Consider the following 25,174-nt stretch of genomic DNA (forward strand, 5'->3'; position numbering starts at 1 on the left):
TATCATCTTGGGCTGGCTTACCTGCTGATGCCCTTGCACCACCTTGACCCAAGCCTCTCTCCTCTCTACCCAGCTCTGCAGTGTGAAGGGGGCCAGGTATATGAGGCCTGTGGCCCCATATGTCCCTCCACCTGCCATGACCATGGTACTGAGCCTGGGTGGCACTGCCAGGCTGTTGCCTGTGTGGAGGGCTGCTTCTGCCCCGAGGGGACTCTGCTGCATGGTGGGTAGAGTCAGAATCAGGGGCGGGGGTAGGGGTTGTGGGGGGTAATAGGGGATGGTGCTTGGTGGTGCTGGGACAGGGAAGAGAGCCACAAGGTCATGGCCACAGGACTGGCGCTAGGGGCTGCTGTGCCCCATTTGCTCCAGTCTTGCCCCCTGTGATCCCAGGAGGAGTCTGCTTAGAACCAGCTTCCTGCCCTTGTGAGTCAGGCGGCAGCTTCTTCCCCCCGGGGACCATACTGCAAAACAACTGTGGGAACTGGTGAGTGGGGGGGCCTTGGGGGGGCCTCGGGGGAGCCCCATGACCCTGGGCTGCCAAAGCCCAGCACTGTGACTGATCCCAGGACACTGTGTGCTCAGCACATGCCAGGACAGTCAGTGGCTTTGTGGGAGCGACAGTACACGCTGTGAGGAACCGGTGCCTGGCTGTGTAGAGGGAGAGGTTCCATGCCAGGAGAGTGGGCACTGTGTGCCCCACAGGTGGCTTTGTGACAACCAGGATGACTGTGGCGATGGCTCAGACGAGGAGGGTGAGTGTCCTTGCCTGCGTGGGGCAGTGGCTGAGTGATGGGTCAGTCTTCGTACAGGTAACTAAAACCTGTGCTAGAGTGGCTTTCTGAGCTCACATTGCCAGTGGCTATGCCTGGTGGGCAGGGCTGTTCTGGTCTTTCTGGGTGGGGGTGGGGGGCTTCTCTAGGACCCTTTGTCATCCTGACCCTATCTGCTTGCCTCATGCCAGGCTGCGCCACTCCAGGCTGTGGGGAGGGGCAGATGTCTTGCAGCTCTGGCCACTGCCTGCCCCTGGCCCTGCTCTGTGACGGGCAGGATGACTGTGGAGATGGGACAGATGAGCAGGGCTGCCCATGCCCCCACAACTCACTGACCTGCACTGATGGGCGCTGCCTGCCCCCTGCGCTGCTCTGTGATGGGCATCCCGACTGTCCGGATGCTGCTGATGAAGAGGCCTGTCTGGGTGAGTGGTCTTCCCCTCTGGACTCCAGTCCACCGGGCACCCCCTCCCACAAGGCCTGTCTTGTGAGCCCCAACCTTCCTGCCTCCCCTCCTTCAGCAATTCAGGTTCCTGCTAGGAAACTGACACCTGTAGAGGTGTGAATAAGGGCACCCCAAACAGTGAGCTTAAGGGGCAGTGCCTTGGGACCACCCCTCCTTTCCCTGGCTGCAGGGCAGCTGCACTGCACTCCTGGGGAGGTGTCCTGTGTTGATGGCACCTGCGTGGGGGCCATCCTTCTGTGTGACGGGATCTGGGACTGCCCAGATGGAGCTGACGAGGGACCTGGGCACTGCCCCTTCCCTTTGCTGCCCACCCCCCCGGCCGGCACTCTGCCTGGCTCTTCCGCTGGCTTTGGGGAGACTGTCCAAACTCCCCTGGCCGGTGCCAGCTCCGGTGAGTGTGCTGGGGGAAAGGGGGTGAAAAAGCTGGAGTCTAGAGGCCTGGGAAAGAGAGGTGGGGAGAGCATCTCAGAGGGAGGCACTGAGGCAGGTGCAGGGTGGGGGGCTTGAGGGGTTGGGGGGGTAGGTAGCACAGACCCAGGCCCCCAAGACACTAGAATTCGCAACCTGAAAGGGGTTTGAGTGGTGCTGGAAGAGTCGGGATCTAACTTCGTGACATCCAAGGCCTTCCCACTGATGTGAGGGGGCTGGAGGTGGTGAGCGGAATTCCTGGGCGAGGAGGGGACAGCTTTTGGGAAACCAGTGCAGGAGCGGAGTGCGGGAGCGCCTGGAGGTGTGGAGGGGCTGCAGGTGGGGAAGGTCGCGGCGCAGGGAAGGACCCTCAGGGCCAGGGCGCAGGGAGGCGGGCAGCCAGGTCTAGCGCGGTGCCCGTGGCAGCGCCGCCCTGCGGTCCCCTTGAGTTCCCGTGCGGCAGCGGCGAATGCGCGCCCCGGGGCTGGCTCTGCGACGGCGAGGAGGACTGCGCGGACGGCAGCGACGAGCACGGCTGCGGCTGGCCCTGCGTGTCCCCCGCACAGTTGTGTGACGGCGAGCCGCACTGCCCGGATGGCTCAGACGAGGGCCCTGACGCCTGCGGTGAGAGCCCGGCGCTGCACAGCCGCCCGACCCGGTCCTTCCCCACCCCCACCCCCACCCCCACCCCCACCCCCACCCCTGCGGCACAGCCGGGGAAGAGCCACGGAGGTGTCCGTCGGGGGAAGAGCCACGGAGGTGTCCGGTCGTCAGAGCCTCCTTTGATCTTCATGACACTGTCTTTGAAGACTTTTGCCCTTCCACCCAGGCCCAAGGGAGAGAAGAAAGGGGCTTTTGCTTTGGCCCACATTTGGGCAAGAAGGGATAAAGCCGAGGGCAGTGGGTCTGTGAGCATGCCCAGTGGGCCTGTTTTGGGGGCTACCCCTCCTGCCCCACCCCACCAGACCTGGGGGTTCCCTTGTGCCCCTGCAAATCCACCCTTCCCGCTCCCACCACCTGTCCCTGGGAGGAGGGGACAGCTGCCCAAGGCTCCACCCCTCCCCAGGTCTGCCCGCCCCTCCCAGACCCCTCCCAAAGGTGTCTTTGGGCTAGGTTCAGGTTCAGTGCCTTTGGTTCCCCCTGCCAGCCCCTCTGCAGAGAGAGGGCACAACAGGACACTTTTCTGGTGCCCACAGGCTCCACCCAGCTGCCCCCATGCAGTGGCCTCTTCTGGTGTGGTTCAGCTCTGCAGCTGTGCCTAAACCCCGAGCAGCACTGTGATGGGATCTCTGACTGTTCCCAGGGCAAAGATGAGCTGGGCTGTGGTAGGACATTGTTCCCCTGGGGGAGGCCTAGGCTGGTGGGGGGTGAGGCATGTGGTGCAGTTCTCACTCCTTGTCTGCTTTCTCTTCTCTTCCCCTCAGAGGGGGTGACAGCCCCAGGAAGCCCCAATGGAACAAGGGTTCCCTGCCCAGAATACTCCTGTCCTGATGGCCTCTGCATCAGTTTCCAGCTGGTGAGGTTGTGTGGGGGGGTGCACAGGAGGCAGAGCCATCGTGCCACCCAACTCGAAAGGAACCTTAATTCCCATTCCCTCCCTAGGTGTGTGATGGACAGCCTGACTGTAAATTGGCAGGGGATGTAGGGCCTTCCCCAGAAGAGCAGGGCTGTGGGGCCTGGGGCCCCTGGGACTCATGGGGACCATGTAGCCAGACATGTGGGCCTGGGGTGCAGGGCCGGAGCCGCCACTGCTCCCCACCTCATCTGCCAGTGCTGCAGCGCTGTGGGGGCCCTGAGCACCAGACGCAGGCCTGCTTCACAGCCGCCTGCCCAGGTGAGGGGCCTGGGGTGCCCGGGAGGGCCAGCGGGTTAGGTGGGGGCCCCTGGAGAGAGCAAAGGAGAGGAAGACCACTGGGCTCACAGCCTGGCCTCATGTCCTACCCCCACCAACCTGTCTTGCCCCTCCTCCTCACAGTGGATGGCCAGTGGACCTCCTGGTCTCCCTGGTCCCTGTGCACTGAGCCGTGTATGGGTACCATGACCCGTCAGCGACAGTGCCAACACCCCCAGAACGGGGGCCGGACCTGTGCCATGCTACCTGGGGGCCCTCACGCCACCCGTCAGATCAGTGAGTGCAAGGAAGGAGAGCACTGTAGGGAGGAGGGTGTGGAGGGGTTGCTCCTGGGTGGCTTGTTTCTGCAGGGGACCCACTTTCCCAGACTCTGGTTCTGATTTCCTCTCAGGGCCCTGCCCTCAGGATGGCTGCCCCAATGCCACCTGCTCTGGGCAGTTGGTATTCTGGCCCTGTGCCCCCTGCCCTCTGACTTGTGATGAGATCTCTGGTCAGGCTGTGTGCTCAGCTAACCAGCCCTGCAGCAGCCCAGGTAAGGGGGGCCCTGGGCCCAGGGGGTGGCAGGTGTATCTGCAGAGGCAGAGCTCTCTGCAGGAAAGCCTCACCCTGGGCTTCCCCTAGGCTGCTGGTGCCCTGTAGGCCAGGTGCTGGGCAGTGAGGGGCGGTGTGTGTGGCCCCGGCAGTGCCCCTGCCTGCTGGACGGAGCCCGGTACTGGCCTGGGCAGCGCATCAAGGCCAACTGTCAACTTTGCACCTGCCAAGATGGGCGGCCCCAGCGCTGTCGGCCCGACCCAGACTGCGCTGGTGAGCTCCTGCCCTTGGCCTTTCCTAAGGGGTCCCTCGTCCCCTCCCGGGCCAGCTGGTGGGGTACCCAACCCTCTTCTGGCCCCTGACTCTTGGCTCTCCCTCAGTGAACTGTGGCTGGTCCTCCTGGTCCCCCTGGGCTGAGTGCTTGGGCCCCTGTGGGAGCCAGAACATTCAGTGGTCCTTCCGGAGCCCCAACAACCCCCGCCTCTCCGGCCAAGGTCGCCAGTGCCGTGGCATCCACCGCAAGGCCCGCAGGTACTTGCACCCACCCCAGGGGGACCTGCAACCCTCAACCCCAGCTCCCAATTAGGAAGCCACTGGTGTGCCCTTTCTCATTCGAGATGCTTCCAGTGCACCATGGACCCCAGATGAGGAACCTCCCTGTTCTGAGCCCTATTAGCCTAAACACCAGGATTCCCAGCACATCTTTGGGGAACCCCTGAATCAGTTTTATGTCCTCCAGGTCCAAAGGGGGAATTAGGGAGCCCACAAGTCTAGGGGCAGGTATGGGTCCTCTGGTTTGTATCCCCATGCCTCTGAAAGTAGTGGGGTCTGGCTGCCCAACCCCCTCTGAAAGGGGCTCCACTGGCCAGTGTTTCGGCATAGCTTGCTTCCATGCCCCTCTCTCATGGGCCAGCTGCAGTTTCTCTGGTGCAGAGGTGGGATCTGGGTGATGGGGAGACCAAGCTTCCCAGTTGACCCAATACTTTCCCGGTTTTATCACTGAAAGTTCCAAGCCCTGGGAGGCCACTCACTCCCAGCACATCAGGACAAGTTGGTTGCCTAGGTGAGCCCACTCAGCCGGTGGCGGCCCTTTGTGCAGGTGCCAGACGGAACCCTGTGCGGGCTGTGAGCAGCAGGGCCGGGTCCGCGGTGTGGGGGAGCGCTGGCGAGAGGGCCCCTGCAGAGTCTGCCAGTGTCTGCACAACAGCACCGTGCACTGCTCCCTCTACTGTCCGCTGGGCAGCTGCCCCCAAGTGAGGGGGGCAGAGGGGCCTGGGGCTGGGGTAGCAGGGGTGAGGTGGGGGGTGGGGTTGGGGGGCTGGTGGCAGTGTGCAGAGGCCAGGGTTGCTGATAGATTGGGTCAGAGGTTGGTGGGTTGCCAGCTCAGCATGTCCAGCCCGACTCTGTGTCCACAGGGCTGGGTCCTGGTGGAGGGAATGGGAGACTCATGTTGCTACTGCGCCCAGCCTGGTGAGTGGGTCTGGGGAATGGCTGGGGAACTCCTAGGATAGGAGGAGGGCAGGTACTCAGAGGGAGCCCCGAGGAGGGAGCAACTACCCCAGCCTCAGGGTGGAAGGAGTCTGGGTCCTGGATCCTGGGGAAGGAAGGGGCCCTCTGGGTGGGAAGGCTTGTCTCTGCCCTCCTAAGGTCAGGTCTCAATCTCTGCCTTCTCTGTCCTTTTGGGTCAGTGGGCAGCCTTCTTCTCCCTCTCCTCCCTACTCGTGTTCTCTGTCATTATCTCTGTCTCTTTCTCTCAAATAAATAAATAAAATCTTAAAAAAAATAAAAATAAATGAAACAATAAAGTACAAAGGCTTGGAAACTAATGGCATTTATGGGTCCAGATTGCTCATCCTAAAAGTCCACCTACAGGCTGCTGAGGTTAGAGGAGAGGCAGCATACACAGTTGTATAGATTGTTCACTACACAAGTTAGTCAGCAAATGGGAGCTAGACCCCAACCACAGGGCTGCTTCTATCCAGAGATACCTTTTCTAGGGCCCACAAAGGTCCCCTATTAGCAATATCAGCCCTGGATTAGGAACTGCAGCTGCTTGGTCCCGGCCCTGATGTAGTTTCAGGCTGGCGGTTTTATTCTGTGTTCTCTAAATAAATATTCGGTGGAAGTGGAAACCCCCAGCTCAAGCCAAGGGAAGGAGGATGAGCCTTTCCCAACTGGGAGGTTGTTCTGGGGGCTCCTGGGAAGTCCTGGGAGGGAAAGTGCTCCAAGAAGGGGAGAGCCCTGGGTGCTGGGCCAGGGGCTGGTGCGAGCCTTTCTGCAGGTCTCTCCCCTCCTGACCCTTGAGTCTTCCTACACAGGTGAGAACCAGATGATCCACCCCATGGCCACTCCTACCCCCTCTCCAGCCTTCCATCCCCAGATCGGACCCCCTCTGGTCACCTACGTTCTGCCTCCGCCTGGAGGTGAGGGCCACATGCTGTTGCAGAGCAGATGGGAAATTGCCCAGGGGTCTCCAGCCTAGGGGGAGGCAGGCCTTCTGGGATCTGCCCACCTTCCACGGGAGGATGGTCATCCTCAGGATCTGGAAGTCATCATGGCTTAAGTTGCTTGTCTGACTCTCCTCCTGGGACCACCCCCTTCCATCCTGGGTCGAGGTCAACTGCAGGGCCCTTGGCATCCCTCAGCTCCCCTGTGACTTCCCGACTATCCCCCCTGGAGGGCTCCTGCCACCGTCTGCCGTCTCCAACGCCAGCCCCTCTCTGCTCTGCACCTAGACCCCTGCTATTCTCCTCTGGGCCTGGCCCGACTCCCCAGGGGAAGCCTGGAGCCGGAGCTCCCCACCCAGGCTGCTGTGCTGGGGGATTCCACCCCGGGGCCTGGCTCTCAGGGTCGGAACATCGCAAAGAACACTTACACTCAGCAGCACACCTGGCCCGCCTACCTGCAGCTGGACCTGCTGCTGCCCCAGAACCTCACTGGTCCGTGGGGTGGGGGGTGGGGGCTGGAGGAATGGGCAGTGATGGTGGGCTGGGGGTGGGCTCATTCTTTCAGCTCTGACCCCTGCCCTACCCCCCAGGCATCATCACGCAGGGGGCTGGGTCGTTGGACCTGCTCCAGTTCAGCAGTGATGGTCTACACTGGCACAACTATAGTGACATCCTGCCTGGTAGCCTGCCCCCAGCCGAGGTACTGCTGCCCAAGCCTCCTGGGCCAGTGACCCACCATGCCTCTTTGTGGGTCCCACAGTCTTCGTCCTGGGGGCCTTCCAGTCTCCTGAGGGACATTCCTACCTTTGAGGCTTGTTGAACACCTGTCAGTAGCAGGGGCTGTCAAAAGGGTGTAGGAAGCAACCACAGTGGCTCAGGTGCAGGGCAAGGGTGCAAGCTCTGTGGAGGGAGGGGGGTAGGGTGACGTCAAATTCACTGAGGATCTCAGGGATCATTTCAAGAGCAGCTGAGATACAGCCTTGCCCTTTTGGGGTTTGTATCCCCCACGGGAGACAAGCCTCCTGAAGCGGGAGGAATCAGGCTATACCACGTATTGACTCTTAATTCTGTCTCTGGGGACACACCAGGGCCAGAACGCACAGCCTTAAGGGATCCTGATGATTAATGCCAGGAGAGCAGGAGCTCTTGGTTCCTTGAAGTTTGGGAGACTTGAATCAGGCGGGGTCTCTCAGCAGGGTCAGGGTGGCAGCTTGAAGAACAGGCCAGCCCGGGCCTGGTGAACAGGGCCCCTGTCCTTGCAGCTTTTCTCTAGGAACAGGGATGATGTGCGCCCCCCAGTGCAGATGTTTGGCCAGATGATACAAGCCCGGCATGTACGGGTGTGGCCCCACGTCCCCAGGGGTGACCACAGCATCTCCCTGCAGGTGGAGCTGCTGGGCTGTGAGCCAGGTAAAAGTACAGGTGGGCTGGGGGAGGGACAGCTTGTTGGGGGGGAAGCACTCAGCCATCCTCTCCCACCTGTGTCCCTGCTGGCAGCACCCCTGTGCCCAGAGGCTTGGCACCGCTGTGCCTCTGGTGAGTGTGCTCCACGAGGGGTGCTGTGTGACGGCATGAAGGACTGTGAGGATGGCTCAGATGAGGAGGGCTGTGGGCCCCACCCCGCCACCACTGGCAGGTATGGGGTACCCTGCTACCCAGCTCAGCCTCAGAGGGACCAGCCCTGTGACAGATGCTCTGCAACATCTTCAGCCCCGAGGTGCCCAGGGCCTTGTATACCAACTGCCTGTGGCTGGATGCCTTTGGAGGCCCCTGCCCACTATGGGAGTCTAAGATTCTATGCCATTTGCCTAGAGTCTGGAAGTTGGTGGTTTTCAAAATGTGGCCTTGGACCAGCAGCATTGGCATCCCCTGGAACTTACTAGCAATGCAGATTCTCAGGCCCCAGATCAGAACTACTGGGACAGATACTCGAGGGTGGGACCCAAAAATCTGTTTTACAAGTCCTCCAGGGGAGTTAATCATTGAAAACCACTGAGATACCATCGCCTGTGTCTAGTCTTAGCAGGCAGTGCCTTTCTGGGGTGCCCCAGCCCTGCCCCCAGAGAGAGCACTGACCACCCTGCCCGCTGGGGACTCTGAGGTTGGGAGAGCCCCCCAGAGTCCCTTATTTTTCTTCTCAGAGTCTGGTCCACGGCCAGGACCCCAGCACTCTCCACCCAGCCCAGGGAGGTGAGTGGGGACCTGAGGCCCAGCACATGGGGTGTAGGGCATGGGGAGTCCCTGCCCCAGGGCCTCTGCAGCCATGTTCCCTCACCCTGCAATCCTCCATCTCTTCACTCCTGCAGCCAGCACTGCCTTCCTATGCGTCCCTGGTCTGCTCTTGCGGTTGGCCTCAGCCTGTGAGCCTCCTGGGGTCCAGCCCGGTTCTGGCTGCCAGAGGGGCAGAGACGCACAGGGCAGATGCCTGGCCTGGAGGAGTCTGGGAGACAAGAGAGGTCTTTGGCCTGGGTAGTAGCACCAGGGCATGAGGCACTCAGAGCTGGGAAGAGCCCTACTTGTCCCTGGGGTCCCCAGAGTTCTGGAAAAGGACGGAAGGATGAGGGGGTTGTATAATGTGGAGATGAGAGGTAGGCATTTCCTCTGGAGAAGAGCCTGGTCAGGAACCCAGCAGGGAGAGTGATCGCAACACTGAGGCCCACCGGTGTGGATGCTGGGGGAAGATGGGGGTTTGAGGGGCAAGAGCCGAAGCAGGATCCTGAGTGGGGCAGTGAGAATGACCCCTGAACTCCCAGGACCAGGGGGGGTCCAGCCTGGAGGTGTGTGGGGGAGTAAGGCTCTGCTCTCAGCTCTACCCTGCACTTTGGGGACAGGAGAGGGGCCATGGGCCCCAGGTGCTTCCCAGTGGGAATGAGACGTGGATGCCTAGTCGCCAGGCAGAGCTGCCTTAGGGCCCAGGCTGAGCCCTCTCCATCCACAGGGTCTGACAGAGGCTGAAGGCTGGCATCCCTGGCAAGGGTCACCCATACCCCCCACAGGTATGTGCACAAACTCCAGGCCCCTCGTCCCCAGCCCCCAGGGCAAGGGACCTTACATCTCAGTAGTCAGTTTCCTGGCCCCTGGCGTCCCTCACTGGAGTAGGGTTGCCTCCAGAGGGAAGACCTGGTCACCACGCCTTGGCCAAATCCTGCCCCTGCTCGCCCTCCCAGATTCCAGGGTTGGATGCCCCAGGCTGGCTCCCAGGGCTGAGCCTGTGCCCTGCTGTATGGCTGCTGTCCCCAGGCCCCTGGCCAGGACAGGTCTCCCTGGGGCTGTGGAATGCTGCCTGGCCCCACTGCTCCCTCATGAAGGCAGCCGGGCACCCCTTTCTGAAGGGTCTCTAAGTGGGCACAGGGAGGTTGGGGTCACCAAATTAGCATGTTCCTAAACTGGCCAAGGAAGGAGCTCCCTGCTGGTTACATACCAGCCTTCCTGAGCTGTCACCTGGGCGTGAGCCCAAGGCCAGTTGTCTCACAGCAAGGCAAGGAAGGGGTGGGCTGTCATGGCAGTCAGCTGTGTCCTGGAGCTGGTCTCCTCCCTTGGGAGACGTTGGGTTTGCCTCACCACCTGCCCAGTCTCCGTTTTTCCATCTGTAAGACCAAGAGGTCTTATAGACAACGTGCACAGCCCTTTCTGGTAAGCTCCAGTGGAAGCCGTCCAGGAGCCTGGTTGGCCCATGTTTCTGTGTCTTTTGTGAAAAGCAGATGAAGCAACTTGTACCATTGCTTAAGTCTGTAACACGCAGACTATGTGATGAATTCTAATGTCATCCTAAATCTGCTTCTAGAAAAATGACTGTCTTTTAACACTAATCTCTTGTTTCAAACCCCTTTCTGCTGTAGCTTCCAGGGTGTCATTGGGTACAGGGCCTTCAACATTGTCCTGTCACTTTTACTTGGAAGCTGCCATGTGTGTGTCCTTGAGAGGAGGGTACATCTCTCAGCTCAAAACAAAAGCTCATAACAAAACAAAACAAAAAAAACAAAACCAAAACTAAGCTCTTTTTTACTTTCATGGAAAACCCTCTTGTGTTCCTTGGACCAAATCCCACTTCATTTGTGGTCTGAAGGCCCTCAGAAGGTAGGGTGTGGTCTGGTCTTACCCTGCACCACCCCCAGCCCAGCCCGGAGACCCTTGGGAGAACCTGTTGTCTGCTTCATCTCATGGAAGGGGAGTGGGCGGGTCTCACCCCTCTCCCTCCTGCACCCACAGAGAAAGGGCCAGTGACTCAGGTCCCAGGCTCTGAGGCTCCTCACTTGAGTCCTAGGGAATCTGTGCAGACCAGGACCACACCCTCCCCAACCCAGCCTGAGGCCACATCCCCAGGACCAGGAATGGCAGCCGTGACAGTGCTCCCCAAGTACCCAGAGACTCCAGGGGCCCCTGCTGGTAAGATTCTGTGATCTTCTACCCACTAAGTCCACACATCCCAACAACGTCCCTGTTGGAGAGACAGAGGCCCCAGGAGGTTAGCCACTTTGCTCAAGATCACACGGCACGAGGGCAGGGTTTTGGGAGGACCTAGGGCCAAGCCTCCTGATGCAGGAAGTGGAGGCACAACAACTGTCAGGAGGAGGGAGGTGGGGGGCTGAGGGACGGAAGGCGTGGTGGGCAGGTGTCCCATCAGCTGGCTGCAGTGGCACCCACAGGCCAGAGTGTCACCCTGGAGCCCTTCCCGCCAGTGTGGTGCAGCCCAGGCCAGGTGCCCTGTGAGGTGCTGGGCTGCGTGGAGCAGCAGCAGGTGTGCGATGGGAGGGAGGACTGTCTGGATGGCTCTGACGAGAAGCACTGTGGTGAGCAGGGGCCCTTGGGGAGGGTTTGAAGTCACAGGGGTGGCAGTGGCAGGAGGGCTTTAGATTTGGGGAAGTCTCTGCCCCCTGTTCCTAGCTCCTATGGGAAGGAACCGTGAGAGGCTGGAGGGGAGCAGAGAGTAGAAAGAGTGGGTAAGAGCCAGGAGTGTGTGTGTCTTTGCAGATGGACAAGAGGGCAGGAGGGATAGGTCTTAGGTCCTAGCCTGTTTCACAAACCCTGTCTGATCTTTGAGGAGATTCATCCATTAATCCAACCATCTATCCATCCATCTGTCCATCCATCCATCCACTCACCCATCCATCAGCCAGCCAGCCTTCCAACATACATTCAGCCACCCTATCCGTCATTCTTTATCCATCCATCCATCCATCCATGATCCATCCATCCATCTATCCAACATGCATGGGAAGCTTCAGGAGGAAACAGAGGCAGGACCTCTGGTCAACAAGCTGTTCTGCTCGTGGTCTGAGGCAGAAGGGGCTCAGTCTATCAGCCGGTCAGGAATCACTTACGTGGCTCCCTTCCCCCGACCTCGCGGGCAGTGGGCCCTGTGCCCTTCACGGTGCCCACCACGGCCCTACCCGGGCTGCCGGCCTCGCGAGCCCTCTGCTCCCTGAGCCAGCTGAGCTGTGGTAGTGGTGAGTGCCTGCCGGCTGAGCGGCGCTGTGACCTGCGGCCCGACTGCCAGGACGGCTCTGACGAGGATGGCTGTGGTAGGTCCCTGGCAGGGACGCCTCTGAGGGCCCCGCTCCTGCGTGAGCCCCGCTCTGAGTCTTGCACACCTGTCCCCTTGCAGTGGACTGCAGGCTGGCGCCCTGGTCTGCCTGGAGCAGCTGCAGCCGCACCTGCGGGCCGGGCCTCGCCTCCCAGCGCCGGGACGTGTTGCGGCCTTCCCTGCCCGGGGGCAGCTGCCCATCCGACAGGCTCCGCAGCCAGCCCTGCTTCGTGCAGGCCTGCCCAGGTAACCGGCTCCCTGGCCTCCTCCCCTGGGTGGGACACCTGCGGTGGGCTCCCATCCAGACCCATACCGGGGAGGACAGCCTTGATCTCTTGGGGACCCCAGGGTCCAAGCTCCTATCCGGGACTCTAGGAGAACAGCCCCTTCCGATGTCACAGCCTTGTACCTCCAGAGGGCTAATCAGGGAGCCTGCCCCTGGCCCTGCCCTCTTCCTGCCCGAGTGGCCCTGGATGGGTCTCTGACTTCCTCAGTGTGGGAACTAGAGCCCAGAGGCGGTCCCACTTCAGAGTGAGGGTGTTACCAGGCTGTGCCCAAGGCCTCGTAGACCTTTCGTTCTGTAGATCTGAGGGAACAGTCCCCACCTTGCCTCTGCATTGCAGAGCGGGGCACTGGGGTCTCTGGAACCCCCACCCCTGGCCTCCTAACCTGGTTTGTGTCTGCTGCCACCAGGAGACGCTCTGCTCCAGGACTCCCACATCCCAGCCCCTTCCAGGGACCAGAGCCTTATCCTGGGAGGCACCTGGAGGTCTTTACTCAGATCCCCCCACCTAGCGGAGGTTTCCTAGTGGAGAGGAAGCTGTGGTGCTGCCCTAGGCCACCTAGCTGGCCACTGTCCAGGTCCTCTCTGCTCAGCCTGGCTTTCTCCTGCACAGTCTGTGTCTCCTCGGGCTGCCCTGCTCCACCTCCATTCTTTCTTCCCACACAGTGGCTGGGGCGTGGGCTGTGTGGGGGCCCTGGGGGCCCTGCAGTGTCTCCTGTGGGGGTGGCCATCGGAGTCGCCAGAGGAACTGTGTGGACCCCCCGCCCAAGAATGGTGGTGCTCCCTGCCCTGGGGCCTCCCAGGAGGGAGCACCCTGCAGCTTGCAGCCCTGCACAGGTGACACAGGTGAGGGAGCTGGGCCCTGCAGGGGCATCCAAAGATGGGGCCCCGTGGGGGTGGGGCTATGGGGAAGGTCACTGGGCCTCCTGTACCCACCCTGCCTAAGTGCCCATCTCCCGCCAGACTGTGGGCTGGGCCGTGTGCATATTAGTGCTGAGCTGTGCCAGAAGGGGCTTGTGCCACCGTGTCCACCCTCCTGCATGGATCCTGAGGCCAACCGAAGCTGCAGCGGGCACTGTCTGGAGGGTGAGGCACACCCAGCAAGCAGGAGTGAGGCGGGCGGAGCCCTCAGGGGGAGCGTGGGATGCTTGCTGGCCCTCAGTCTCCAGCCTCCCCTCCCACTGCCCCCCACTTGGGGCTGAGTGTCCTCCTGCCTGTACCCTAGGATGCCGCTGCCCCCCTGGGCTCCTCCTCCACGATGCTCGCTGCCTGCCCCTCTCTGAGTGCCCTTGCCTCGTGGGTGAACAGCTGAAGCAGCCAGGGGTGCCCTTCCTCCTGGACAACTGCAGCCGCTGGTGAGGATGTCTGCTCTGGTGGGGAAGGCCTAGGTCAGGGGACCGGCCCCTCCCCACCCCCCTTCCCAGTCCTGACCTCCTCTGCCTCCCTCTCCCTTGCAGCCTGTGTGAGAAGGGGGCCCTGCTGTGTGAACCAGGGGACTGCCCCGTGCCCTGCGGCTGGTCAGCCTGGTCTTCCTGGGGTCCCTGTGACCGCTCCTGTGGCTCTGGAGTGAGGGCCAGGTTCAGGTGTGCGGGGTGGAGCCATTGGTGGGGGCAGGGGGAGGAGTATGAGAGAATGAAGGGAAGGGGTCATGGAGGGAGGGTGGTGGCTGGAGGACCCTCGAACAAAGAAGACAGGAGTGAGGGCAGGATGAGGACAGTGGGTGCTCAGGCTGCGTCTCCCCCCAGATCCCCTTCCAACCCACCGGCTGCTTCCGGGGGTGCCCCGTGTGAAGGCAACAGTCAGGAGCTGCAGGCCTGCCATGTGGAGTGCGGGACAGGTATGGTCAGGAGCCAGGATCGGACCCAGGATGCGAGGGCCTGCTACCCACCCCTCAAGCACCCCATGCCTGCCTCCCTCCTACTAAGTCCTGCCCTAGGAATACAGCGTGACCGACCCCGCTGCATGGTGGTCAGGGCGGCCTTCCAGTCCAAGAGGCCCTGGAAGTAGCCTTGACACATGAGGCTTGGTCGGGGACAAGACAGAGGATGGGGCCTGGGCAGCATCCTCTCCCCATGTAACCTGCCCGCGTGCCAAGAGCAGGCTGGTCTTGCGGGAACAGGGTGTCTGAGAGCAGGGGTGAAGCTGGTCCTGTTGGCCGAGTGTGTGAGGCTGGGGTAGCCAATCAGGAGGACACAGACGCCACACGAAGGAGCCCAGAGCGTTTCCCTCTCCCACTACCTGGGGTCCCCTCTGGCAGAGCAGGTGCAGCAGAGACTGCAAAGCAGGCAGGTGGGGCGGAGGCAACAATAGGAGTCAGGGGCGCAGGCGTGGCTCCATGGGGTCTGGGCCAGGCTTTTACAGCAGGGAAGGGAAGAAGGGGGCAGTGGGCCCTGACAGGTGTCTAATTGACAGTGTCTGTGGGGGCTTGGGTTCCCAGCATTGAAGCTGAATGAAGGACAGGTGTTTAGAAGACTCTGGAAGAGTTGATCTGGGGGAAAATGTGAGGGTGGGTAGTGGACATGAGGTGCCAGCCGGGCCCATAGATAGAGGTGTGGCCTGAGCTGGAGCTTGGCTGAACAGGAGGCTGTGCTTTGAGAGTGAGACCCGGGCTGAGTGGTGGGGGTCCCAAAGGGGCAGAGGCCATGTCTGAACCCAGAGAGGCACTCCCCATCTTTACAAGTCCATCTTAGACCCGGCCCAGTCTCCCAAGTCTCTCAGCCCTGCAAGGACTCCTGTGCAGGACCCCTGTGCCCTCTTCCCCTCCAGAGGTGCTGGGCTGGACCCCCTGGGCGCCCTGGTCCTCCTGTTCCCGGAGCTGCCTTACCCTTGGAGGAGGCCCCGGTTGGCGCAGTCGTTTCCGGCTCTGCCCCAGCCCCGGGGACACATCCTGCCCAGGAGAGGCCACCCAGGAGGAGCCCTGTAGCCCCCCTATGTGCCCAGGTATGCCCCCCCTCTGTCCCTGGGGTGGGTTGATCACTGGGGTGGGATGAAGAGCGAGGGGAAGAATGACCCCTTGGGCAGATTCTGAACACCTGGGACGGGAGGGGGCAGAGGGACTAGAGCAGACCTGTTGTCCCAGAGTTTCTCCTCCAGCCCCACCCTGGGATTAACAGGGTGGGCCTAGTCTGCAGGGGTGCTTGGGACAATCCTAGCTGAAGCTACAGTTGAGATTCTGCACACAGCCCCGGCCCTCCCGTGCCCCATCCCCTGCCCACATCTTTGCTCGCTTGCATGGTGATAGACTTGGCTCTTCCCGACAGTGCCAAGCACCTGGGGTTTGTGGGCTCCCTGGTCCACTTGCTCAGCCCCCTGTGATGGAGGCATCCAGATACGTGGGCGCAGCTGCTCTGGGGACCCCGAGTGCCAGGGACCTCACAGCCAGACCAGGGATTGCAACACACAGCCCTGCACAGGTGCAACCTCCCCCAGCCCCTGCCCTTCTCTACCCAGCCACACCCAGCCAGCCCCTGGCCTTGACCTCTCTTCACCCCACCTTCTCACATCACTGACCTCTGGCTCCAGGACGGGCCCTATCCTGAGCTAAGAAACTGCGGAGCTTCCTGGTCTCCGTCCTCTGGCTCCTGTGCCCTGAGGACCAGGCACGGGCTGCGGCCCAAGGCTCAGGCTCTTTGCTCCTCCCTGGCCAGTCTCCTTCCCAGGCATGTGGCTAAGGAAGTCAGACTAGCCTTCGGGCAGAACCACTCACTGCAGGAATTTCGAGAAGCAGAGCCAGCCCTTCTCTAGAAACCCCTGGCCCCGTGTCCCTCTCCTTTTTCCTTTGAGCCCTGCTCCTGGCCCAGTGACTGCTCTGCTTTCAAGGATATTTGTGTTGGGGCACCTGAGTGGTGCAGTCTGTTGAGCGTCCGACTCTTGACTTCAGGCCCAGATCTCATGGTCTTGGGATTGAGCTTTGATTCCTCTCCCGGTGTGCCTCCCACCCCCCCATCCCCCCCGCAATAGAAATAAATCATTTTTTAAAAAAAGGATATTTGTATTAAAGTCAGCCAAAGCTATGAATCTACCAGCAACCTCCCAGACACGAGAGCAAGCCTACGGGGGGCTGGGGGGGGGTGGGTCGTGGAGAGCGAGAGGGGCTTCCTCTGGCTTCTCACTCCTGCTCCCCCCACCCCGGTCACCTGCCTGCAACTTCCCCTCACCCCTCCATCTCCTGACCCTTTCCTGCCCATGCTGAGACCTGCTCTGTCTTCTTGTCCAGCTCAATGCCCGGGGGACATGGTGTTCCGCTCAGCAGAGCAATGCCAGCAGGACGGGGGCCCCTGCCTTCAGCTGTGCCTGGCTCAGGCCCCGGGGGTAGAGTGCACCAGCTTCTGTGCCCCTGGCTGCACCTGCCCCCCTGGCCTCTTCCTGCACAATGCCAGCTGCTTGCCCCGTAGCCGGTGTCCCTGCCAGCTGCATGGGAGGCTCTACCCACTGGGAGCAGTGGCTCTGCTGGACTCCTGCAACAACTGGTAGGCCTCCGACCCCCAGTGAGGGGTGGGGGGCATGGGGGGGTTGCTTGGTGGCTCCAGGGGTGGATAGGCCTGGACACACACCGGGGGTCAAGCTGGTGCCAGGCCTGGGCCCCAGGGATACCAAGGCGGGTGAGACACCTGGCTGGGCATCTGTGGGGAGTCTCAGGCTCAGACAAGGGAGTTGATTTGGGAAGGGAGTAGGGGCTGGAGAGGGTCCTCTAGCCTCCCCTTCCAGTCACCTCCACTTCCCTTTCCTGGGTGTACTTCCTACCTGGGATCCACTTGATTTCTGCTCAAAGATCTCCCGGCTCCACGCTGACCCCGTGCCCTGCCAGCAGGGGACGCACTCCCCCATTCTTTCCGCATTTTCTGTTTTCCTTTTCTTACGTTTAAATTCATTTTCTCCATCTTTCCTACTCCTCTTCCTTTTTCTTCCCCATCCCCTGCCCCCCCACCCATGATCCCCTTCGGCTTCCTCTCCCCCACCGCTTCCTCTTTGGCTTTTTCTTTCTTACATTCTTTTTCTGGAAATTCCCTGTGTTTGAGCAGTGGGCTTTAAAACGTTGATTAGAGAGAGGGGCACGTGGGTGGCTCAGTGGTTGAGACTTAGGCTCAGTTTGTGATCCCGGGGTACTGGGATTGAGTCCTACATTGGGCTCCCCAAGGAGCCTGCTTCTCCCTCTGCCTATGTCTCTGCCTCTTTCTGTGTCTTTCATGAATAAGATCTTTAAAAATATATAAATAAAATAAATAAAAAAATAAAACATTGATTAGAGAAAAGTAAAAGGAAAGAAAAGTTCATACTTCTTCTTCCCAAAGATTCATGCTAGGGTCTACTCTTTCTAAATCGCTTCTTCCTGGCTCTGCGAGCTGTTCAGAGTCCTTTCCAAACTGTAACAAATGCAAACAGAATGCAAGTTAGGTAAAGGTGACTCTCTGATCAAAGTGAGAGACAAATGACAGCGCTGTGCCTGGGGCCTTGGGTAGTTTACTGGGTGGGACTGGGTGAGAGGGCCTGGACGAGAATCCTCAGCCGCCTCATGAAGTTCAAGGGAAACACGGGGCAACTGGACATGGTGGTGCCTGTCGCTTCCCCCTGGGGACAGGTGCGTTGAGCTGCACAAGGCAGGGCCTGATTGTGGCCACAACGGGTCCTCTCTCTGCAGCACCTGTGTGTCTGGTGAGATGGTGTGCACCTCGGAGCCCTGCCCAGGTACCCTTGATGCCCAGGAATCTGCAGTGGTGGGTCCTCGGGGACCACAGAGGCTGCTGGTCCCTTCAGATCAACCCCTGGGCTGTGGATGGTGCCCCAGGGAAGTTGGGGACTGGGGATGACCTGACCTGGCTTCACACCTACTCTGCCCCTCCCCATACCCACCCTGGCAGTGGCCTGTGGCTGGAGCCCCTGGACCCCATGGAGTCTCTGCAGCCGCAGTTGCGACGTGGGCATTCGGCGGCGCTTCCGGGCAGGCACTGCGCCTCCAGCTTCCTTTGGGGGTGCTGCATGCCAGGGCCCCAACATGGAGGCCGAATTCTGCAGCCTGCGGCCGTGTCGGGGTAAGAGCTGGGACTGAGGCCCTCAGAACCCTCCAGAGAGGAGGCAGGAACATCCCCAGTCACTTCCCCATACCCCCAAAAGATGCTAGGAAGTGTCCCCAGAGAGCCCCAAAACCCTTCCCTAAGGGGTCCTCTGTGGAGGCCAGCCCTGCTCCAGGCAGAGGAGTGAGGCCTCCTGAGGTGGGCTGTAATGCTGCAGGTGTGAGAAGGGAGGGGTGCCCTAGGGTGTCGGGGGGGGGGCTGTTGATGCTGAAGGTGTGAGAAGGGAGGGGCACACTAAGGTGTTTGGTTGGGGGGGGCATGATGCTGCAGGTGTGAGAAGGGGGCACCTTAGAGTGTCTGGGTGGAGCGGGGCCATGATGCTGCAGATGTGGGAAGGGAGGGGCACCCTAGGGTGTCTGGGTGGATGGGGGGCCATGATGCTGCAGGTGTGAGAAGGGGGGACGCCCTAGGGGGTCTGGGTGGAAGGGAGGACAGGGGTGAATGTGGGAGGCAAGACCCACAGTGACCTGGCTGCCACCCCAGGTCTTGGTGGGGAGTGGGGCCCCTGGTCTCCGTGCTCTGTGCCCTGCGGCAGTGGCTACCGGAACCGCACCCGAGGCAGTGGCCTGCCTGGCCTTCTAGACTTCTCCAGCTGTGGGCTGCAGCCCTGTGCAGGTGAGGGCGGCACCCACCTCCTCCACTGCGCCTCGGCCCTCAGGAATCATCCCACCCTATTAACCCCTCCCTGTCACCCCAGGTACCCCTCTGAGTTCCCATGCAGCCCTGTGACCTCCCTGGCCCCACCTAGAGCCAGTGCCTCTCCTGGGTTGGGAGCCCCGGGAAGAGTCAAATGTGCTGGGGCTGGGCTACCAATTTCTGTGTTCCCAGGACCTGTGCCTGGCATGTGTCCCGGGGGCAAGCGGTGGCTGGACTGTGCCCAGGGTCCTGCCTCCTGTGCAGAGCTCAGTGCACCTCCAGGGATTAACCAGACCTGCCACCCCGGCTGCTACTGCCCATCCGGGACACTCCTGCTGGTGAGCTGACTTCCTTAGGACCCAGGCAGGGGCAGAATCAAGGATACAGGGCTTCAGGGTTGAAAGGAAAAGCACTGAACTCAGGGGTCACAGCTCAGCTCTGCCAGCAGCCGGCAGGTGACCCTGAGTGAGTCACATTCATGCCTCCACGAGCCTTTCTTGCCATTTGTGAAATAGTGATAGGTCTAGAAGATCGTTATGATTCATGCCTACTTGAGCTGCTCTCTTCTCTTACGTTATCATTATTTATTGAGTGCCTTGCTCACTTAGTTTTAGAGGGGCTACGCCATAGGGAAAAAGCAGACTCTGCCCTCGAGAAGCCTCTAGTCTGGGGAAATCAGACCCAGAGCACCTCGAATGAAGATAGAACCATTCTTACACAGGAAGTGAGCTTTGCATATTGTGGAGCTCGGGATGCAGACTGGCGGGGGCTGGGTTGGTGGCAGTGGGCTTCCTGGAGGAGGTGATCCTGATGAGACTGTCAGAGACTTCAGAGTGTGGAGAGCAGCTGTGGGAAGGCAGTGGGAAGGCAGTGGGAACCAGGTTGGGAAATGAGGCGGGCACCATGAAATCTGGACCAAAGCTCAGGGGGCGGTGGGGAGGGTTTACAGAGGAGCTGCTGAAGCCCAGGGTGTGGGCAAGGGGCCAGACTCCAGGGGGGTCTGGGTTCAAATCAGACTCTTCTACTAGGAGCTCTGTGACTTGGGGCTGCATAGTCTTGTGCCTCAGTTTCTTCCTTTGTCAAATTGGGGTAATAATGTACTTAGCCACCGAAGTCTGTAAAATGCTGACGTGTCTCCCAGGGCCCGGCTCACACCTCAGTACATTTGATCTTTGAATCATGTGCTGATGGATGGCAATTTTTTAAAATTTGGGACACTAGCAACTTTTGTCCAAACTCCTTGTGTGTATAATTCACCGGTTTAAATTTCCTTGATGAAAATGTGGCATTTTTTTTAAAACATCATTGCTATATGAATTGCTCGTTTTGTATTTTGTTGGCTGATTTTGTGGGCATTTGACAGTTCAGTTTCCTGTCCTGCAATTGGAGATGGTCTTTTGCTCCAGAAATAGGGATCCCTGCCCCTCCTGTAACCGCTGGCATGGATTTCCCCATGAGCGGCCATGGGAGCAGATGGGCTGTTTGCGGAAGGAGCATGGGTGGGGTTCGAGGGTGGGAGCCTGAGAAAGGGTGCTGGGTTCTGACGGTGGGGAACAGGCTGGGCCAGACCCACCTGGAAGCCAGAAGATGATGGAAGGTTTTTGGTTCCAGAACAACATATGTGTGCCCTCCCAGGACTGCCCCTGTGCCCACGGTGGGCGCCTTTATCCCCCAGGCAGTGTGGTGCTTCGTCTGTGTGAGAACTGGTAAGGAGTCCCCACCCATGGCCGTGACCTGAGAGCACCCTGCCATCTCCCCACGCAGCACCAGGGGGCTGTGGAGACCCCCCTGCCCCCTTGGGCACAGCTGTCCAGCTCCCCGAGGCCCTTGCCCACGCCCTCCGTGCCCATCTTTTCTCTCCCCACCTGTCTTGGTCTGTAGTGTGTCGCAACAAAACAACAGACCTGAGGCTGGTGTTCTCACACATCAGGAGACTAGAAATCAAGGCTCGAAGTGTCAGCGGGGTGGTTCCTCCTCAGGGCTGCCAGGCAGAGTCTGCTCCAGGCCTTTCTCTTGTGTGGCTGCTGGTGATCCTTGGGGTTCTGGGCTGTGGCTGCATCCCTGCGATGTGCCTCCACGTGGCCACCTTCTTGTGTCTCCATGTTGTTCCTCTCTGTGCCGGGTCCATGTTTCCCTTTGTATAAGGACACCAGTCATATTGGACCAGGGCCACCCTGACACCCTCACTGTGACTTGATCACCTCTGTAAAGACCTTGCCTCCAAATAAGGTCACATCCTGAATCCTGAGTGTTCAGGCTTCAGCCTGTGACAGCACCCTGACCTCTGCTGCTTTCTTCCAGCTCCTGTGTTTCTGGGCTTATCACCAACTGCACCTCCTGGCCCTGTGAGGAGGGTGAGAAGGGGGCCCCATACCCGGCTCCCTATCAGGGGAGGAAAGCACCTGGGCAGAGCAGGGGGGAAGGGAGGAGGGTGCTCTGCCCAGGCCAGAACCTCTGGCCTGTGCTCACTCCATCCTCGCTCTGCCTTTCCCTCCTGTGTACCCCAGGTCAGCCCCTGTGGTCACCCTGGACCCCATGGAGCGAGTGCTCTGCCTCCTGTGGCCCTGCCCGACGCCACCGGCACCGCTTCTGCACCAGGCCCCCCACCACGGAACTGACCCTCAAGGCGCCGCTATCTCCACCAAACCTGCCTACACCTCTGTGCCCAGGCCCCGACGCTGAGGAGGAGCCCTGCCTCCTGCCAGGGTGTGACCGTGAGTCCTCCGGTGCCCAAGACAGTGCATTCCACAGTCCATGGATGCCCGCTGCCTTGCCCCAGCTGGCCCCCAGCCCCCGCAAGACCCGCTGCCCCCTACAACTGCTTCCTTTCCTTTGCTGTCACGCCAGGAGCTGGGGGCTGGGGTCCTTGGGGGCCCTGGTCCAGCTGTAGCCGGAGCTGTGGGGGAGGCCTGCGGAGCCGGATGCGAGCCTGTGACCAGCCCCCTCCCCAGGGCCTGGGGGACTTTTGCGAGGGGCCTCAGGCCCAGGGAGAGGCCTGCCAGGCTCTGCCGTGCCCAGGTACCTGCCAGGAGCGAGGGGACGGGGGTCAAGGAGCACGACAGAGAGACAGGCCAGAGAGGGCCATGCACACAGCTCTCAGCCCATCCCGTCCCCTTCACCAGTGACCAACTGCACTGCCATTCAGGGGGCAGAGTACAGCCCCTGTGGCCCTGCCTGTCCTCGCTCCTGTGACGACCTCGTGGTGAGTCTGGCTCCCTCAGAATGAATGCCCTCCAGTGGCCCTGAGGGTCACTTTGCCGGAGGGCAGGGTATGGCTTTGGGTCACGACCCCTTTGGGCCTGAGGCAGCATAGCACTTGTAGGGAGGGGTGGGGTAGTGCGGCCCTGGGCTGGCTTCCCTTTGTTCTGGAGTGAACTTCACCCAGCAATCTTGCGTTCATCACATCAAGCCTTTCTGAATGCAAAGACTGTATTACAAAAATAGCATAAACACGTGCGAAGGGGGGAATGAGCCCATGATGTCATCTGAAACACTACGAGCATTACGGTGTGTGGATCATGACTCTGAAGGTACATGTGTGTGCACGCATGTATGCATCCATGCCCTGGTGGGTGTGACTTCACAGAACACCTGCCCAGGATGCTGGAGAGGGACAGAGGCAAGATACAAGGGGCCCCTGAGCACGGAGCCTACAGTGCGGGGAGGAAGCTGACCTGGATCGGGGATGCTCAAGGGATGGTGCCCTGAGGTCTGCTGCGGGGGTCTAAGAGGGGTCAGGGTGAGCAAGGAGGAAGAAGGGCCAATACCTGGTTCCTGGCTCCCCCAAGGGACCCCAGCACCTTCCCAGGTGACCCCCTGCCCAAGCCAGCTTTCTGTTGCCATGCTTCCTACGTTCCAGGGAGGTCAGGGATGCCTTGGTTCCCAGGCACTGACCAGGTCCCCCATTGAACCTTCCACAGGGTTCACATTTGGAGGACACCCTCCTTACCCCCTTACCCTCGCCCAGGGCAGACCTTCTCAGGCTCTTGTCTCCTCTCCCCACTCCTCCCCTCGGGAGGGGACGAGCAGATACTGTATTTGGACAGAATGACTGTGAGCTACCTCCTCCTTCACTTCATCGTTCCCATGGGGCTCTGCGCTGACTCCCCAGTGCACCCCTCCCTGCCCCCTCTGCCCTGTTTTCTGCTCACCCGAGCCCTCCCTTGCTGCCTCCCCACCCCCAGCACTGCGAGTGGCACTGCCAGCCAGGCTGCTACTGCCCTCCAGGCCAGGTGCTGAGTGCCGATGGGGCCTTCTGCGTGCAGCGCAGCCACTGTGGCTGCTTGGACCTGCTGAGCGGGGAGCGGCACCAGCCAGGGGCTCGGCTGCCCAGGCCCGATGGCTGCAACTATTGGTGAGCAGAAAGAGGTGCCAGGGTGAGGGCAGGGGGCACCTGAGCTCTCCTGAGTCTCAGCCAATGCAGGTTAGATTCCCATGATCCCTGAGAAGATGCAGGCAGGGATTTTCACCCCTGTCTAATAGGTGGGGAAACTGAGGCTCTCTGGGAGACATGGCAGGCTGGGGCTGGGTGTGTGCTTGGAGTGGATGGAGGGGTGATAAGCATGGTGTTTCTGCTCACCGTCTGGCCCCAGCCAGCAGCAGACTACCTATGGTCATCCCCCAGTAGGACACATCAGCCAGCGACCAGCAGGGAGCCACAGGACACCTAGAGGCCCCTGAATAGGACAGGGAGCAGGGTCTGGAGGCCCAGGAGAATGGAGAGGTAGCATCTGATCCCCTGAAGGGGAGGAGGGGGTATAGGGGGAAGGGAATAGGCAGGTTAGGAGGGGTACATGTGGAGGGCACGGGCAGGGCTGAGACGCTGCCCTCCTTCCTGTCCTGCATGCCCTGCCTAGCACCTGCTCAGAGGGGAGGCTGAACTGCACAGACCTGCCTTGCCCAGGTACGTATGTCCCAGCTCAGAGGAAGTGAGGAAAAGTGGCCAGCATCACTGAGAGGGCTGGGACCAGGGAGGAGATGCCTGTGCCCCAGTGCCCTTCCACCACTGTCCCCTTCAGTGCCTGGTGGCTGGTGTCCATGGTCGGAGTGGACAGCGTGCTCCCAGCCCTGCAGGAGCCAGACGAGGACTCGCTCCAGGGTCTGCACCTGCCCTACTCCTCAGCACGGGGGGACCCCATGCCCCGGGAAAGCAGGGGAGGCAGGGGCCCAGCATCAGAAGGAGGCCTGCCCCAGCTCCCCCGACTGCCCAGGTGAGATGCCCCCACTAGTCTGCTCAAATCTCAATAGGCCAGGCACCTCCCAGGCCTCCTAGGGCAGATGGTTCTGTCTTCCTGGCACAGTGGATGGAGCCTGGAGCCCCTGGGGACTGTGGTCTCCCTGTGACCCGTGCCTGGGGCAGTCCCATCGGAGCCGGGCGTGTGTCTGGCCCCCAACCCCGGAGGGAGGCAGGCCCTGCCCTGGGAGCTACAGGCAGAGTCGCCCTTGCCAGGACAATGCCACACAATGCACAGGTGAGGGTTTCTGCAGAGATCTGGGAGGGTCCCCTTATAAGGCTAGGGAGACACTGCCTCTGACCTTTGACCCCAGCATACACTGGCATGTCACTTTCTTTGAGGAACAGTCCTTAGATCATTCACCCCGTAATCCTGGGGCAGGGTGGAAGGTCAGAGCAGGTGGGTGGCAGGGGTAGGGGTGGGGGACGTGGCAGGAGGGCTTGTCACCTGTGTGCTGGGATCCTTCAGGATGGGCCCCTGCTCATCACCCTCTCTGCTTCCCTCCTGCCACAGACTGCGGGGGTGGCCAGGGTCTTCTCCCCTGTGGGTGGCCCTGTCCCCGCTCCTGCCAGGACCTGTCTCCTGGGAGTGTGTGCCAGCCGGGCTTGACGGGTTGCCAGCCCAGCTGTGGGTGCCCCCCTGGCCAGCTGTCCCAGGATGGCATTTGTGTGCCTCCTGCCCACTGCCGCTGCCAGTACCAACCTGGAACCATGGGTCAGTGCTTCCCTTTGTCCTCTCCCAGTGACCCCCAAGCACAGCAGTGCCCTCCTGCCTGGCCTCTACCCCTCTGCCCCCCAGAGGCCCAGCCTGGAGCTATAGGATGGGAACGGACCACCTGTCCTCTCCAACGCTCCTGGAGTTAGTCTCCCATGCGTCCCACAGCATTCCTGGCCTGCTCCGGGTTGGGGCTTCCATCTCCCAGGCCCGGAATCTGGGGCATCACAGGGTGAAG

The 25,174-nt window shown here is 60.8% G+C and overlaps 1 protein-coding gene across 1 annotated transcript in view; it reads left to right on the forward strand.

The window, feature by feature from the left end:
- LOC112664146 (SCO-spondin) overlaps positions 1-25,174 on the forward strand; it is a 51,768-nt gene that overhangs the window by 11,716 nt on the left and 14,878 nt on the right. Inside the window, exons 25-70 of the mRNA XM_049095066.1 lie at positions 74-223; positions 391-484; positions 583-752; positions 962-1,195; positions 1,406-1,627; positions 2,071-2,268; positions 3,069-3,160; positions 3,247-3,478; positions 3,620-3,772; positions 3,888-4,028; positions 4,118-4,300; positions 4,408-4,558; positions 5,127-5,280; positions 5,443-5,497; positions 6,346-6,450; positions 6,763-6,966; positions 7,065-7,174; positions 7,737-7,884; positions 7,972-8,157; positions 9,384-9,470; positions 10,684-10,860; positions 11,121-11,264; positions 11,826-11,996; positions 12,080-12,244; positions 12,948-13,127; positions 13,245-13,367; positions 13,507-13,636; positions 13,739-13,864; positions 14,027-14,118; positions 15,048-15,221; positions 15,542-15,694; positions 16,498-16,750; positions 17,920-17,966; positions 18,140-18,310; positions 18,836-18,967; positions 19,181-19,326; positions 20,600-20,694; positions 21,290-21,342; positions 21,496-21,702; positions 21,836-22,006; positions 22,111-22,190; positions 23,173-23,342; positions 23,845-23,891; positions 24,007-24,198; positions 24,289-24,459; positions 24,736-24,936. Coding sequence (XP_048951023.1) covers positions 74-223; positions 391-484; positions 583-752; positions 962-1,195; positions 1,406-1,627; positions 2,071-2,268; positions 3,069-3,160; positions 3,247-3,478; positions 3,620-3,772; positions 3,888-4,028; positions 4,118-4,300; positions 4,408-4,558; positions 5,127-5,280; positions 5,443-5,497; positions 6,346-6,450; positions 6,763-6,966; positions 7,065-7,174; positions 7,737-7,884; positions 7,972-8,157; positions 9,384-9,470; positions 10,684-10,860; positions 11,121-11,264; positions 11,826-11,996; positions 12,080-12,244; positions 12,948-13,127; positions 13,245-13,367; positions 13,507-13,636; positions 13,739-13,864; positions 14,027-14,118; positions 15,048-15,221; positions 15,542-15,694; positions 16,498-16,750; positions 17,920-17,966; positions 18,140-18,310; positions 18,836-18,967; positions 19,181-19,326; positions 20,600-20,694; positions 21,290-21,342; positions 21,496-21,702; positions 21,836-22,006; positions 22,111-22,190; positions 23,173-23,342; positions 23,845-23,891; positions 24,007-24,198; positions 24,289-24,459; positions 24,736-24,936 — 6,840 coding nt within the window. The remainder of the gene's footprint in view (positions 1-73; positions 224-390; positions 485-582; positions 753-961; positions 1,196-1,405; positions 1,628-2,070; positions 2,269-3,068; positions 3,161-3,246; positions 3,479-3,619; positions 3,773-3,887; positions 4,029-4,117; positions 4,301-4,407; positions 4,559-5,126; positions 5,281-5,442; positions 5,498-6,345; positions 6,451-6,762; positions 6,967-7,064; positions 7,175-7,736; positions 7,885-7,971; positions 8,158-9,383; positions 9,471-10,683; positions 10,861-11,120; positions 11,265-11,825; positions 11,997-12,079; positions 12,245-12,947; positions 13,128-13,244; positions 13,368-13,506; positions 13,637-13,738; positions 13,865-14,026; positions 14,119-15,047; positions 15,222-15,541; positions 15,695-16,497; positions 16,751-17,919; positions 17,967-18,139; positions 18,311-18,835; positions 18,968-19,180; positions 19,327-20,599; positions 20,695-21,289; positions 21,343-21,495; positions 21,703-21,835; positions 22,007-22,110; positions 22,191-23,172; positions 23,343-23,844; positions 23,892-24,006; positions 24,199-24,288; positions 24,460-24,735; positions 24,937-25,174) is intronic.

This window comes from Canis lupus, chromosome 16, assembly GCF_003254725.2.
Source record: "Canis lupus dingo isolate Sandy chromosome 16, ASM325472v2, whole genome shotgun sequence".
Classification (NCBI taxonomy): domain Eukaryota; kingdom Metazoa; phylum Chordata; class Mammalia; order Carnivora; family Canidae; genus Canis; species Canis lupus.